General features: G+C 41.8%; 1 protein-coding gene across 3 annotated transcripts; it reads right to left on the bottom strand.

Annotated features, from left to right (window-relative positions):
• Positions 1-255: 255 nt before the first annotated feature.
• LOC122554791 (coiled-coil domain-containing protein 190) lies at positions 256-14,801 on the bottom strand. Of its 3 annotated transcripts, none has more exons than XM_043700170.1 (5): positions 14,643-14,801; positions 12,094-12,169; positions 6,463-6,672; positions 3,668-3,818; positions 256-1,274 (listed from the first exon to the last, which is right to left on the bottom strand). In XM_043700170.1, the coding sequence occupies exons 3-5, from the start codon at positions 6,656-6,658 to the stop codon at positions 602-604; spliced, it is 1,020 nt and encodes a 339-aa protein (XP_043556105.1). In that variant the 5' UTR covers positions 6,659-6,672; positions 12,094-12,169; positions 14,643-14,801; the 3' UTR covers positions 256-601. The 3 variants fall into 3 exon arrangements, with proteins under 3 accessions (XP_043556105.1, XP_043556106.1, XP_043556104.1); XM_043700171.1 differs by lacking the exon at positions 14,643-14,801 and adding an exon at positions 13,930-13,988; XM_043700169.1 differs by lacking the exon at positions 12,094-12,169.
• Positions 14,802-15,127: the final 326 nt, after the last annotated feature.

Below are 15,127 nucleotides of genomic sequence, written 5' to 3'. Positions count from 1 at the left end.
GTGGTGCTGGAAAAGCACAGCCAGTCAGGCAGCATCCAAGAAGCAGGAGAATTGATGTTTCAGGCATAAGCCCTTCATCAGGCATCTGTGAGGACAGAAATGGGAGTTAATGTTTCAAGTCCTGTGTGACTTTCCTTCAGTATAATGTATTGTTATTCACTTGAATACAACATCTCAAGGGTATGGGGCAGGAGGTTTGAAGTCAGGACTTGGCAGCAATGCTGCAGTGTAGCCCGCAAGGTACTCCATACATATAGAGGCTCAAGGGAGCAATTTTTTTCACTCTATGAAACACAAAATCGATCCTCTTGGTTGGGGATGATTGAACCAGTGCATGGGTCAAAAGGGAACTTTACTTGACATCTTTCATTTGGGGTGTCTGGTCATACTTCTACCTGATAGTGCCAAGCTAACAAGATGCCCTCCCATGCCCCTTGCAAGGTCCCTGGCAGGGTCAAAATTGGAGAACAGGGCATTATCCTAACTCAACCACTGCAATGGAAACCCATGCATATTTTGGGACTATCTCACAAAAGGAGGACGTTGTCATTATGGCACGGAATTTATTTTCATTTCTTTTAATAGATCCTTGAATGTTCCTTTAAGCTGCATGTATTCCTGGGAAGAGCTTTTCCTTGTTGGTTTCCACCTCTTTGACAGCGTTATGTCGATCAAGGACCTTTCTCTTCGCAAAGATTTCGCTGATCGAGAGTTCCCTCTCATCTTCGGTTTTGACCCGGTGCCTGATGTACCTCGCTTTCTTCGCTTCGGCAAAGGCCTCCAGAAAACTGGGCATGGTGTGCATGGTTCTGGGCAACCCATCCGGAGCATAAAACTCTGAATCGTATCCGGGATTTCCATCGCAAGCTGACAGCTGTGGGCTGCTCGTGGACTCCCTGGATCTGATTTGCCCTTGGGCCTGATCGCTGCTATCTGACTCAACATTGCTCGCTTCCTGCTCTGTTTGGCCATGTGCCCTTTGGTTTTCTCTCCCACTGGCTTCATCCAGGACTGCTGGCTTCTCAAGAACACTCACGTGCTTGGCATTGGGGTGCTTCAGGGAGGACAACTTGATGCTGTTGATTGAGGTTTCGGTTTTGAGCTTGCCAGATGGCGTGACAGGCTGGGTCTGCTCTGCGCCCGAGTGCCCATCAGACTTCTCCTGCTTGCTGCTCAACCCATTGAGGAAGTCATTTATCTGTGTCTGCAAAGCAAGAGAGGCACTGGGTGGCATCCCAATCCTGCCAGCCTTTGCAGGGTAACAGCTTTGTGTCCTAAAATTGGAAAGCAAAACAAAACATTTGAGCTGCAAAATCATGGCATGTTCTTTTGCTTGTTGGCTCCAGTGCAAGCTGGCACTTTAAACTTGGTTTGAGACTGAAAATGCCAGTCATGCCATATCCCTAAACCATTTCAAATATGCTCTCACTGGACTGACTGAAGTGGGCAAACAGGGATAACTCAAGAGTTTCATAGCCTGAATAGTTTCAGCAAGAAACCTTGGTTCTTAAAAAATTAAGCCCAAATCACACCAGATCTTACACATAGGTAGCATTTCCTGAGCGCTTTGAAAATACTTATGTATATACATACATGCACGCACTATCTCAACCCAGAGTGATCAACGTTTTCACGCACATTCCTGATGACAGGCTTATGCCCGAACCATCGACTCTCCTGCTGCCTGACTGGCTGTGCTTCTCCAACACCAGAACCTTTGCCTCTAATCTCCAGCCTCTATAGTCCTCACTTTCTCGCTGTTTCATGAATCTGCATTCTCGCTAATTTCAATAGCACACAATGGGCTGGCATTTGGCATGGGTGGGTGGGTGGGTGGTGAGTAGGAAATGAGAACATCGAGTTCTTAGCTCCTACTTACAAATGAAGAATATAGATTTTTTTTGGACAGGTGGAATTTGTCAAAACTAAAAATCAGCTGATTTCTGAGCTGAAGAACTTTCTCTGTTGAAAATAGGTAGATCTGTGAAAAGCTGCAGCATCACAGAGATTAGAAATGCTGCTCTGAAAATATTGGCCAGGGGTGCAGTGTAATTACTTTGTCCCGATCACCCCATTGGAAACTGAACAGGTAGTTAAAACTCTCTGAATCACTTAAGTGAGGTTCCTCGATAGACAGCTACGTTGCATGTTCAAAGCTAGTAGGGTCCTAACTTTCACATGCTAATTGAAGTTTGATCTTGACCATCAATGATACTAACCAGCCTGAGTGTGGAGAATGAGGCAGGTTGTGGGTGGTGAGATGGCGGGGGCGGGGCAGAGAGGAATTCCAGACAAATTTGCAGCTGACATAAAATAGATGGAAAGGCAACTACTGACAATAACTCAGTCTGCAGAAGGATATGGACAAGTCAGGCAAGTGGGCAAAGTCTTGGCAGATGGAATATAATGTGGGAAAATGTGAGGTTATATATTTTGGCAGGAGGAATACAGGAGCTGAATATTATTTCAATGGAGAAAGACTGCACAACAGAGGGATTTGTTAGTCCTTATCCATGAATCATAAACATCCAAGTTTGGTGGGAATAAGGAAAGGCAAATGGAATGTTGGAATTTATTTCAAAGGGGATGCAGTGTAGAAGTAGGAAGATTTTGTTAAAACTACACAAGGTATTTTCAGAGACCACAGTTGAAACATTGTGAACTGTTGTGGGCCACTTGTCAAAGGAAACTTATCCTGACATTGCAGGCAGTCCAGAGAGTGTTCAGTAGGCTGATACTAGGTTTAGAGGGGATATCTTATGAGGAGACGTTGAGTAAGCTGGACTTGTACACATTGGAATTTAGAAGAATGAGAGGGAATGTTATTGAAACATACAAGATTCTTAGGAGACTTGACATGATAGATGCAGAGAGGTTTTTTTCCATTTGTGGGAGACACTAGGACCACATGGCATAATCTCAGAATAATGGGTCACACACTTAAGATGAGGAGGAGGGTAATGAATCTGTGGAATATTTTACCACAGAGGGCTTTCAAGCCTGGAGTGTTAAGTATACGCAAGGGAGAGATAGACAGATTTTTAATCAATAAGGGAATCAAGGGTTATGGGGAAAAGGCAGGAAAGGAGAGTTGAGCATGATCAGATCAGCCATGAGTCCATTGAATGGAGGCGCAGACAATGGGCTGAATGACCTACTTGTGCTCCTTTGTTTTATGTTCTTATGATTTTCTCCACCAGATAACGAGACTAGGAAGTCCCTTTTTAATAAGTTCCTTTGATCTTTATCCCATCCACTCAGTGAAGGTCTTGTGGTGTTGTGGGCAGAGTCCCTGTCTCTGAACCAGAAGCTCTGTGTTCAAGTCCCAATCCTTTGACAGCCAAGGAAAGGGCATTCATAACATGATCAAACACATTGCAAATTATTCTAATAGAATACCAATGGCAGATGGTAAGGGTAGACGAAATTACTGGTTGGTCATCTGTTGGCAAGTACATTGGAGCTTTTATTATCACTATCCAATGAATATATTGCCACAGCAATTTGGACAACTTTGACTCTCTGACTGAACCACTTGGACCTGAAGGTAAAATAAAGTTCTCATGATCACTGAGGTTTCTTCTTCACATTTAATGGGTTGTGCAACTACCATGGATTGCTGTTAGGGTCTTTAGGTTGACACAAATGCAGGTAAGTATTTTGTTACCTGATTCTTTCTGTCTCCAGTATGACAGCGTGATTCTTCACACCCGGAATGCTGGGTAAAATGAGGTTGCTCAAGCCAGACTTTCCTCTGGTTGAAGTGCTATTATCTGGATGCAGCATTCTGAGATTTCCTAATGTCTTCTTGGAATAACCTAGGGGTTGGGAGTATTAGATCTGTGAGCCAGAACTTCAGATAGGAAGTAAAACTTAATAACACAACAACATTAGGAACCATGTTGAAAGAGCTAGGTTTGAAGATCAGTGAGAGCAGAGTCTCAACAGACTTAATGTTGAACACATCCAGATCAGCCATCAGAAAATTCAAAGGAATATTGAATTTCCCATCAAAAACAGTGGATGAAAAGTCAAAAGTCAGAGCTTCCCAAAGTGGTCAAAAGGTCAGAATCCTCCAAAGGGATGGCAAGTGACAATTTTGAGGTCGTGACCTCTGAGTCAGCAATGGCCACCACGTCTTCAATTGACATCCTGACCTCACAGGCACCCACTCTCATAGTACTCCACCTCCGCTCCACCCAGCACAATCAGGTCTTACTCCACCTTGCCTCTCTACCACCCAGCTCACTGAGAGATTATAATAAATCTAAAACAGCCTGGGACACACTGAAATAGAGACCCTGATCAGATCCGACTTTAAATATTGTGTCAAGTTGTGTCAAAGAGACACAAGGTAGATATCAGTTCTGGAAGGATGTGTGGAGATGAGTACACAAGGATTCCTTAGAATTCCCAGTTTCTGTTTCTCTGTCTGCAGATGCTGCCAAACCTGCTGAGTTTCTCCAGCACTTTCTATTTCTTTTCAGGTTTCCAGCATTTGTAGTATTTCATTTTTATAAGAATATTTGTGGATTCAAACCTGATGCAAGTCCTGGGTAACTATTAACTTGATCCCCTGCCTCACCACTGAACATCACCCCCTCAATCCCCGCCATCCCTGGATTTAGCAGATGCTGACATGAGCCCTCTCTCGAATGAACATCCCAAACCCTCCAGCCGACGCACAGCACAGGGCATGAGACTCTCACTACACCCTATTGACCTCCACAGACCCTCTTCCCCCCTCAGCCTCACATTCACCCCGGGCCTGGCCTCACTGAATCCAACAAAGCTCACCCTCCTCGCCCCCGCATCCCCAATCCAATCCCTCAACCAAGCATAAGCTCTCACTCACTCACTCTCCTTCAGGCATGTGCCATCCTAAAACCCTCACTCACCTGTCACCTTACCCCTTACACTCTCCTAATCTACCACATTGAAACCCGCACACTTAACATCTCTCAGAAGTTTACATGCCCTTTAAATCATGGAATATGATACTTACTTGTGAAAAGATTTTGGCTGATAAATGGCAAGTAACATTCATGCCATGCAATGACCATCTCCATTAAGAGTGAACCTAAACATCATCCCATTATGTTCAATGGTATGACTTTCACTGAACCCCTCAATATCCTGGGCAATGGCCCCTCTAACTATTTATCCTATTGCACAGACCTCCATGTCAATCAGCATAGGCGGTACTTCCAAGATGGTGTACAGTGACTTAGAGGAAATGTAGAGGGTTATCACTGCCCAGGCAGAGACTAGGATCTTTGTGGCAAGTCCTCACATCTTGCATCCCCAAAGCCTGTCCACTATTTACAAGGCACAAGTCAAGAGTGTGATGGAATACTCCCCACATGCCTGGTTAACTGTCAAGAAGTTTGACACCGTCCAGAACAAAGCAGTCTGCATGATTAGCATCCCCACCCGCAATTCACCACCTTGACTCCCTTTACACCAAATCACAGTGGCACTACTGTGTACCAGTTCCAAGATACACTGCGGTAATTTACCAAATTTCAATCACAATACCTTCCAAACCCACATTCTACCACCTAGAAGTATAAGGGTCACAGGTGCATGGGAATACACCGCCTGCAAATTTGCCTGCAAGCCACATACCATAGCGAAAATGTATGTCCATCTCTTTACTGTCACTGGGTCAAAAGCCAGAAAGGTCCTCCCTTACAGCACTGTGGGTATCCCTATACTTTAAGGATTGCAGTGGTTCACCACCACTTTCTCAAGGGCAATTAGGCATAGGCAATAAATGCTAACTTTGCCAGTGACACCCACATCCCGTGAATGAATAAAAAGATGCATGATTTCCATGAAGACCCTCTCCTGTGGATCCCTGGATTAATCTACATTTCTTCAGAAAAGAAGCAGGAAATATGGAGGGAGGTGAGCTGAAAATGTGTTGCTGGAACAGCACAGCACGTCAGGCAGCATCCAGGGAACAGGAGAATCAACGTTTCAGGCATAAGCCCTTCTTCAATGGAGGGAGGACCTATCTAAAGCAAAATGTCTTTTTTTCTGTCTGTTTCCGTGCCGTATGACTTTATGACTCCCTCTCAGAGAAACCACCCAGGAAATTCATGAGTGGCAATTCAACTGAAGAAGTTTACTTCTGCACAAATTTCCTCAGAGAAATTGCCACATTTATGTTATAGGCCTGTTGATATTTTCCAGGAGATTCTCAGGTGATTTTCCTTCCCTCCATTGTTTTTCCTATGGTGACAACTCTTTTGAAAGAGAGGGAAGCAATGCACGGAGACTGCATGGAGGTTGTGCTAAACAATTGACTTTCAGGATAACTTCCATTTAAGGAGATTGACCTTGCATCAAACTGAAACAGCTGAACTCTGAGGATATCGATATTCTACTCCCCAGACTGTCCATCATCATTCCGTGTGTGTGTGTGTGTGTGTGTGTGTGTGTGTGTGAGTGACTCACCATTTTTTATTCTTATCAGGTCTCTCTGGATCTGCCTTTGTTCTTTGATCATTCTATCAATGCAATAAAATCTTGCTTCCTCCAAATTGTTTAGTCCATTCTGGAGCCTGGCTTCTGCACGCTTGGACGCACGCATCTCTACATCCAGCCGCCTTGTTCTATCTCCTTCGAAAGTGTGTGACCTGAGGCGTTGCATTTTCTTGGTGGAAACTGCAAGGCAAACGTTTCACGTTACCAGCCATTCTGTACATTGATACTCTGGCAAAGACAATCCTGCCTGTATTAGGATTGTTATGAATTTGAAGGCATGTATTGTACTTTTTAAGAGAGAGAGAATGCTGTTCAGAACTGAGAGATTACAAACACCTGTGTATATGACTAGGTCCCAGAGCATAGTGGAAAATTGAAAATATGTAACATTTGGCTGTGAAATGGATACCTGAATTTAGACCAATAGACATAGGAGCAGAAATTAAGCCATTCAGCCCATAGAGTCTGCTCCGCCATTCAATCATGGCTGATAAGTTTCTCAACCCCATTCTCCCATTTTCTCCCCGTAACCATGAACCCCTATACAATCAAGAACCCATTTATCTCCGTCTTAAATATATCTAATCTCTGTGGTTTTCATAAAGTTCCTTGAGCCCGTTCTCTCATTCATTTGGTACATAGTTGATGTAACATCTCTGTTGATTGATCTTGTCTCTGTAAATGTTGATACCCCTGTCTACCAAAATCAGTTTGAATGGTTTCTATTGACCCAGTCACAACAGGCTTTTGGGAGAGTATGGTAGATTTCCTTTGTTCGTTTCATGAACTACTTCCTGCCATCACCATATATCCACTTCTATCTCCTTTGTTGGTTGTTGTTTTAACAATAATCCGAGTTTAACCAATCAGTTTTAATTATGCCCCAGGATACTAAAACCCAATCGAATTTGAATTGGTTTGCCAACATTGAACCAATGAGATGATCTGATGTATGGGGATATAAGAATGCGGACATTTTGAAAATTGGTCAGAGAGCAACTGCCATAGAGAGAGCAACTGCTGGAGAACTAACCGCAAATCTAACATCTTGCTCTCAAAGAAATTAGAAAACACTCTCTATCAAAAGGTACATTTTCATGTGAAACATACTCACAGTAAAAAGAAAGATGATGACCCAGAGAGATCAGCAGCCAGAAGAGTGAAGACACAGAAGAAGACAGAGACTGTGTGGTTTTGTGATTAAGTTAATCTAATTTTAATTAGTGTCTTATTGGACCAATTATGGCTGTAGAGCTGGAGTCAGACAGTAAGCAGTTAAGAGAAAGGGAGGCATAGGTTTGTGAATATTTTTGGTTTAGATGTACAATTTTAGAGTGAGAAAGTAAATTGATGTTATTTCTTTAAATAGTGGAATTTAGGAGATCTCTGTCACTCATACTTTAACAGATTTTGAGGTGAGGCGAACCTTTCTGGGTGTTTGGTTTATTTAACAGAAATGCTTCGCCTCCATGTCGTAACAGGTAAATCTCATTATTAGCACAACACGGAGAACAATTTTGAGTGTCATTTGCAGAATTACAGATATTTGAAGGTTTTTCAGTCTGTTTAGAAGTTAGAAAGGAAGGAAGATAGGAACAGGAGTAATTTTCATACAGTTCCTTGAGCCCGTTCAGTCATTCATTTGAAACATGGTTGATCTGTAACAGCTCTTTTGATTGATCTTGTCTCTGCAAATATTAAATGCCAATTAAAAACCCGTCTACCAAAATCAGTTTGAATGGTTTCTAATTATCCAGTCACAACAGCCTTTTGGGAGAGTGGTAGATTTCCACTGCCCTTTTCATGAACAACTACTTCTTGCCGTCACCATCAGCTGTGTCACAGTAACGTTAAGATTATGCTCCCTTGTTGAAGTTCCTCCACTGAAGGATATAGTTTCTTCTTGTTATGAAGATGTGGGAACTATACCTTTAAGAGAGTAAAAGCTAGCAATGTCAGCACCAAGTGTTCTCAATAAGACACAGTGTAACATGTGCTCCAGCTACTGGAGTAGCTAGTTGCCTGGAAAATGACAAAAAACAGATTCAAATTAGGCCAATCAGTTTAAATAATACCCCCAAAATACCAAATTTCAATCAAGTTTGAATTGAGTATACTGACGATCTTAAAAGCCAATGACACAATCCGATGCTCTGGGATATAAGACCGGGGGGAAACAAAAAGAACAGTTAGGAGAAGAATTGCCAAGCTCCAACATGTAAGCGGACTGCCTGAAAAATAGCTCTCTTAAAAGTACCTTTACCGATCAGTAACCTGTGACACAGAATGCCTAAGAAGGAGAAAAGAAGACACAGGAAGATCCAAATAAAAGAACCGAAAGCTGCCTGGTTTTGAGATAAGAAGTTTTGTTTTGTAAATCTTAATTGAAAGTTTTATCGGACTAGCAATTTAGAAGGGAAGGTAAAAAACAGGTTAGAGTAAGGACTTGTGAATAGTTGATAGTTAATTATTCTCTGTAATACTTTAAGAAGTAAAGTTGTTAATTTTTACTTTAAATAGTTTTTGACCACTCTAATTTTTACAGATTACTGCACAGGATAAATCTTTTCTGTGTTGCTGGTTTCAAATTAAGGAGGAAGGTTTATCCCGTTTCATAACAGTTATCAGTCTTAACAACTCATATAATCAAACAGAACATCCCTTAGTCATATCTGTAGGTAAGGAAACAACCTAGTCAAGGCAACCTATTCTTAGAAATTAACCCTTTTAGGCCTGGCATCACTCTGATAAATCTATTCTGCATCCTGTCTTGTATCTCTTCCCTGTAGGAAGATGTCCAGGGTGAACGAAGTACTCTGAACTGGGTCTAAACAGGGCAAACACTATTGCATGACTTCAATCACTGTGTATTCCAGTCCCCTTCGGGGACAAAGAACAACATTCCATTTGGCATATTATAGCCATCAGTAACTATTTAGAGTAAGATTTTTAGCTGGGGGAAGGGATTGGGAAAACTGTATCATGGACAGTTTTGAGAATGTTTGTTCCGAAGACAGAAAGAAAGAACGATGGCAGGCTGATTCGAATATTAGTTTGGCGATCTAAACTTTATTGTGATTGAAGTGGTTCAGGGTCATAACTGCTAAACGGACGGCCAGAATTGAAAATGATCTTAGCGAGATTCTGGCAACAGGAACTCTAGAAAGTTTTGAAGTTTACAGTCAACGAGTAGGGTATCATATATGCTTTAGCAATTTTCACCTGATGCTCATTGATGTTAGGAATTGAACAAAATCGATCTTTATCTGTTAACTCAGAGATAGAGAATGAGTATTGTGGAACAGTTGCTGTTCAAACCACTTTATAGCTACCTGATGAAGGAGCAGTGCTCCAAAAGCTTGTACTTCCAAACAAACCTGTTAGACTGTAACCTGGTGTTGTGATTTTTAACTTTGTCCACCACAGTCCAACACTGGCACCTCCACGTTCAAATCTCTTTATGGCAGTGTGAATGTTGCCAGCTCATAACAGTCACAATACTTTATCATAGTTTCAGCGAAACTTCGGGCCAAATTTCTGTGAAAAAGAGCCATCAAAATTCTATGGCATTTCTCACAGCTTAATTAATTATGATTGATCTTTCTTCCATCTCCATTTATGACAGTGCCATGGATTACACAATCAGTGCTTACCAGTGATCTTGAACAAAACTGCCCACAAAGACCTAGTGTCTCTGTGGCATGGTTCACCCTTTTGAGATGTCAAATTGAATCTGGCACCAAATCAAGGGGATCACGAGGCGCCTAGCAACAATGATGTCATCAAGCAGGGTAAGCAGCCGTTCACGGTGAAGTATTTTCACAGGCACCAAAGCAGGAAGTAAAATGCACTGCTTGCACTGAACTTTAAAAATGAGTGTTAAATAAAACAAATGATTGGGGCTTACACAAGGGATTAAGGTGGAAGCTGAGATATGACAAAGTTTTAAATGGAAATATAGAATTGGTCATAATAGAGATACTTAGACATTAATATTACTTTATCAAGGCCAGTCAAGCTGCTCAGGAATACAGCTCCTACCTCAACTATAGCCCAAGTTACTATAAATGCCCCTAACGTTTTTAAAAGAGTAACCTATTTTCTAATCAACTTGTTCAGATGTTACTGCACTCATCTGGAGTAGGTAGGACTTGACCCAGGCCTCCTGGTCTTTGTGCTCTCACGTGAACTACTCTGCAATTGCATACAGAGTCAGAGATGTATTGTATGATACAGATGTACCTGCAGTCCAACACATCTATGCCAACCAGATATTCCAAATTAATCTTGTCCCATTTGCCAGCATTTGGCCCATATCCTTCTAAACCTTTCCTATTCATATATCCATCCAAATGCATTTTAAATGTTGTAATTGTACCAGCCTCCACCACTTCCTCTGGCAGCTTATTCATTGACACACCAGCTTCTGTGTGAAAAAATTGCCCCTTAGGTCCTTTCTAAATCTTTCCCCTCTCACCTTAAACCTACACCCTCCAGTTTTGGACTCCCCTACCCTTTGGTAAAGCCCCTGGCTATTCACCCTATTTATGCCCCTTATGATTTTATAAATATGGTTAAGGTCACCCTTCAGCCTCCATGCTCCAGGGAAAATAGCCCCAGCTCATGCAGCCCCTCCCTATAGCTCAAACCCTCCAACCCTGGTAATATACTGGTAGATCTTTACTGAACCCTTTCAAGTTCCACAACTTCTTTCCTATAGCAGGAAGACCAGAATTGAATACAGTGTTCCAAAAGTGGCCCAATCAATTCCTGTACAGCCACAAGATGACCTCCCAGTTCCTATAGCAACTAGACATTTGATATACAATTAACAAGCAGCTTTGAGCAAAATGTTTCTGTTTTACAGTTTCTTTGCATTTTTTTCTTTTTGGAAAGCTTGTGAATATCTTCAGATTGCACACTGTAGTGAGGCGGGGCAATTTTCCTTTGTTTTTCAGAAAAACATTTAGGATTACATAGTGCCCAGAAAAGATCTTCCCTCATTGTGTTCGAATTATCAGGCAGAATTAGAACCTTGGGAATAAGAAAAGGCAAGCAGCTCACTTACGGAGTGTTACTAAGTTAACACCAAAACTTCTGTCTCTGACAAAAATAAATTGTCTGACATGCCACTTTAAGTTTACCTCCTGATAGCACATGTTGCTCTTTTTGCTTTGAGGAGACGTACATCATTCTACAACTTGGAAGCATTTGCTGTGTATGACTTTTCAACACTTCCCTTTCCAATGATCTAAAGAATTTGCCAGCAAAAGATTCAGGATTCAGGCTTATTAATCTGGAGGTGTAGCTTTGGTATAAACTAATCTTATAAAAGTATTTTTTACATTCACCCTATAATTCAGAATCATAAGATTGGGATAGTCATGTTGCTACAACAATGGCAACATTCACTAAGGTTTGTAATATCAGTTCCATAAAAACTTGTCTTTGTTTATGGTTGCTTGGCTATAAGCTTCAATAATTGGATGTCCATTGTAAGCAATATTGAAATCTTTTATGTTAACTATGTTTATGTATCCAGGATTTACGCATTGTCATGCTTATGTATCATTTGAACTCTAAAGATCTTCAAAAACTGACCATGAAAGACTGCAAGAAAGCTGGCTGTAGAAGGAGCATCTGAACTTCACTGTGATTGAAGTGGTTCACGCCAAATCTGATAAAAAGACAGTCAGAACTGAAAATTACCTTCGCAAGATTATACAAAGCTCTCTATCCAGCATCAGGAACTAAAGAAAGTTTTGGAGTTTAAGGTCATAGAGAAGTACAGGACAGAGACAGACCCTTTGGTCTAACTCGTCCATGTCAACCAGATATCCTAACCTAATCTAGTCCCTTTGCCAGACCTTGGCCCATATCCCTCTAAACCCTTCCTATGCATATACGCATCCAGCTGTCTTTTTATTTTTTTTGTGTATGCATTAGTAGTTTTCATCTGATGCTTGAACAAAATCAATCCTGATTTGTTAACTCAAGAGCAGCTGTCTTATTTTGTGGAGAGTATCACCTCACATAGTCTGTAAAAATTGAAACATCCAGACTGATGTTGACTACAGACCTTTCTGTGAAACTAAATCAAAAGGCAAATTGAAATTGAATGCAAAGATCCTGAGTATTTTAATTCTCAAGATGTGAATGTTACAGCAAAGATTAAATTGACTTAATCCTCACCTTACTTAGAAAACTCCTTGAAGTGGTGGAGGGCATATGGTGAGGTGGCCATAGTTTCTGTCTGCTACTAAAATTCAACAAGAAGCTGCTTGCAGACAGAGTTCTATTAGGAAGCCATTAAACTGACTGAGTAGCCAAGTTAATAAACACAAGTACCTTGGGAGTAGGAGGGAGATTTCCCTCCCACCTTTCTAACTTCACGTTCACCTGAGAACCCGCGTCCTGGAAATTCAACTGCAGGAAGCCTCACAGCTTACTAATAGTCACTTGCTTTACAAGACATTCATTCCAACTAAGGCTTCAACTCATCTAATAAACTACAGTCCTGCCATTAAAGAAACTTATGCAATTACAATGTACTTTTTTTCTTTATCTGTTTATATTTTTTTGTGTGCATGACACTGTGTGTGATTCAAGTGAGTGAGGCACCAGCTTTCTGAACATATGAGGCAGTTATGTGGTAATAAACAACCTTTCTTGAAAAAATTCAAATTGGCCACTGGAAACTATTTAATTGGGACAATTATTCTAAAGGTAAGAAAATGGACACCCCTTAGCAGTGCCGGCTCAGGAATCAAGGGCCCAGGTGCTGCGCCTGGCTTGGACCAGCCCCCAATCCAAGTATAATGGAGGCTACTTAACCCCAGACGTTGGACCATGATGTACTCCCCTCTCCCAGCCTTAACTCTTAGATACAAGCATATTGATCATTTATCATAAAAATGAACACAAATTATCCCTGACAGTACAACAATGAAATTTGTCTACAATCTGCCTAAAAACATTTTAAATATGTGAACCCATGGCTTCTCGGGTTTGTCCTGGTTTGTACACAGACGTCAATTTTTTTTTCATGAAAGCAAAGATACTCTGTATGAGCATCATGTCATTTTCATTGATGGAACAGACTTTATCTGCATTTAATGGAATCCCTCCAATGTGGAAGCAGGCCATTTAGCCCACTGAGTGCACACTGACCCACCGAAGAGCATCCCACTAGACCACGCCCCCCCCCTTACCCTATCCCTGCATTTCCTTTGGCTAATCCCTTTAGCCTGCATATCTCTGGACATTATGAGCAATTTAGCATAGCCAATCCACCTAACCTGCACATGGTTGGACTGTGGGAAGAAACCCGAGCAAACCTCTGGGTCCCTGACACTGTGCCACACTAGTATACTTATGAGTGTTTCTCAGCAGCTTACCAGTTTCCTGTTGCTGATCCAAATAAAACCTTTGTCTTACCCAGTTAGCTGGAAAGGAGTGAGCTCAACCTCAACCACTGTAACAGAATAATTTCTATCCATTCTACTGGCGAGACAGGCTGGCTGCTCAGTCATTAATGCCTGCATTACTGAAGATCTGATTTGTTCTCTGCACTGACTCAGACTGCGGGTCCTGGTCCCACTCCAAAGTTGTGAACCCCAAATCAACACTGACATTGGAGAGTGTGGTACTGAGGGAGTATTACACCATAGGAGGTACAATCCTTCACGTTATTCAACCAAGGACCCATCTCCCCTTCTCGGCATCTGAAAATGAGCCCCCGCTGTCAACTGAAAAAAAGTGGGGCAGTGTCCCGGTTATTATCACACTGCAGCTAACTTTCCCTGCATTGATTGTGTGTGATTTTTAAAAAAAAAGTTAACACAACATGCAGTCAGATAAACAACATTTAGACTGAAATACTGACAGCAAAGTTCGTATATGGTGAGTGCAAAACATTCAAAGTTGGTAATAAACAAACAATTTAACGAGAAAATAAACAGGGGCGCACAGAAAGGTTAGTAAACGATGTGCAATAATTGCACATCCAGGGGATTAATGGAGTACAGACGATGCACTGAAACCATTCCATCTCACTCCTGGGTGACCGCTATGTTTCTTTTACCTTCCTTTCCAACCTGGCTGCATCATGTCCCTTGCACCAATTGTATTGCACAGTGGAAGTTACTTACCACTCTGAGAAAGAAAGAGAAAAGCGAGTCGATGACTTGGGGAGCTGCGGCTGGTGTTGTGGGTCACCTTCAGCAGGTGAGCAGTAGAAAGGCTGCAGCTGATCTGTCTGTCCCTGCACACTAGTTCGGAGCCGCTGCTGCTGGTCCCAGTTCCCTGTATAAATCTGCAGCTCACTGAATGGCCGCTGGTCTTTTGATTTTGCGTTGCCACTGGGAATGAGCTGTCTGTCAAATTTTGTCACCAGCCCCCGCCTCCCCTTTGTGAAAGTAAATAGATCTGTGGTATGAGGGAGTATGAAAGGAACTTTTGTTTAACAAACAAGTCATGACAACAAGAGTTCTTATTTAAGTAAGAAAAAATGGTTAGGAAAAATTGTCTGGAGAGTGAAGTCAATGTTTATAGTACTTTCCCCATATGATCTCGCTCAGTATTTGCCTGTTCTACCTTCAAGTGACAAAAAAAATGCAGATGCTTGAATCCAAAG

Source organism: Chiloscyllium plagiosum, chromosome 11, assembly GCF_004010195.1.
Source record: "Chiloscyllium plagiosum isolate BGI_BamShark_2017 chromosome 11, ASM401019v2, whole genome shotgun sequence".
Classification (NCBI taxonomy): Eukaryota; Metazoa; Chordata; class Chondrichthyes; order Orectolobiformes; family Hemiscylliidae; genus Chiloscyllium; species Chiloscyllium plagiosum.
The sequence above is the reverse complement of the archived record's forward strand: the minus strand, read 5'-3'. Positions and strand labels throughout refer to the sequence as shown.

Excerpts from the sequence above, each read along its gene's own strand:
- LOC122554791 (XM_043700170.1), bottom strand. The coding sequence starts at position 6,658 with ATGCAACGCCTCAGGTCACACACTTTCGAAGGAGATAGAACAAGGCGG. Across the intron at positions 3,819-6,462 it reads CCTGATAAGAATAAAAAATG|GTTATTCCAAGAAGACATTA; the intron begins GTGAGTCACTCA and ends CCCAACCCCTAG. Across the intron at positions 1,275-3,667 it reads CTGGAGACAGAAAGAATCAG|GACACAAAGCTGTTACCCTG; the intron begins GTAACAAAATAC and ends TTCCAATTTTAG.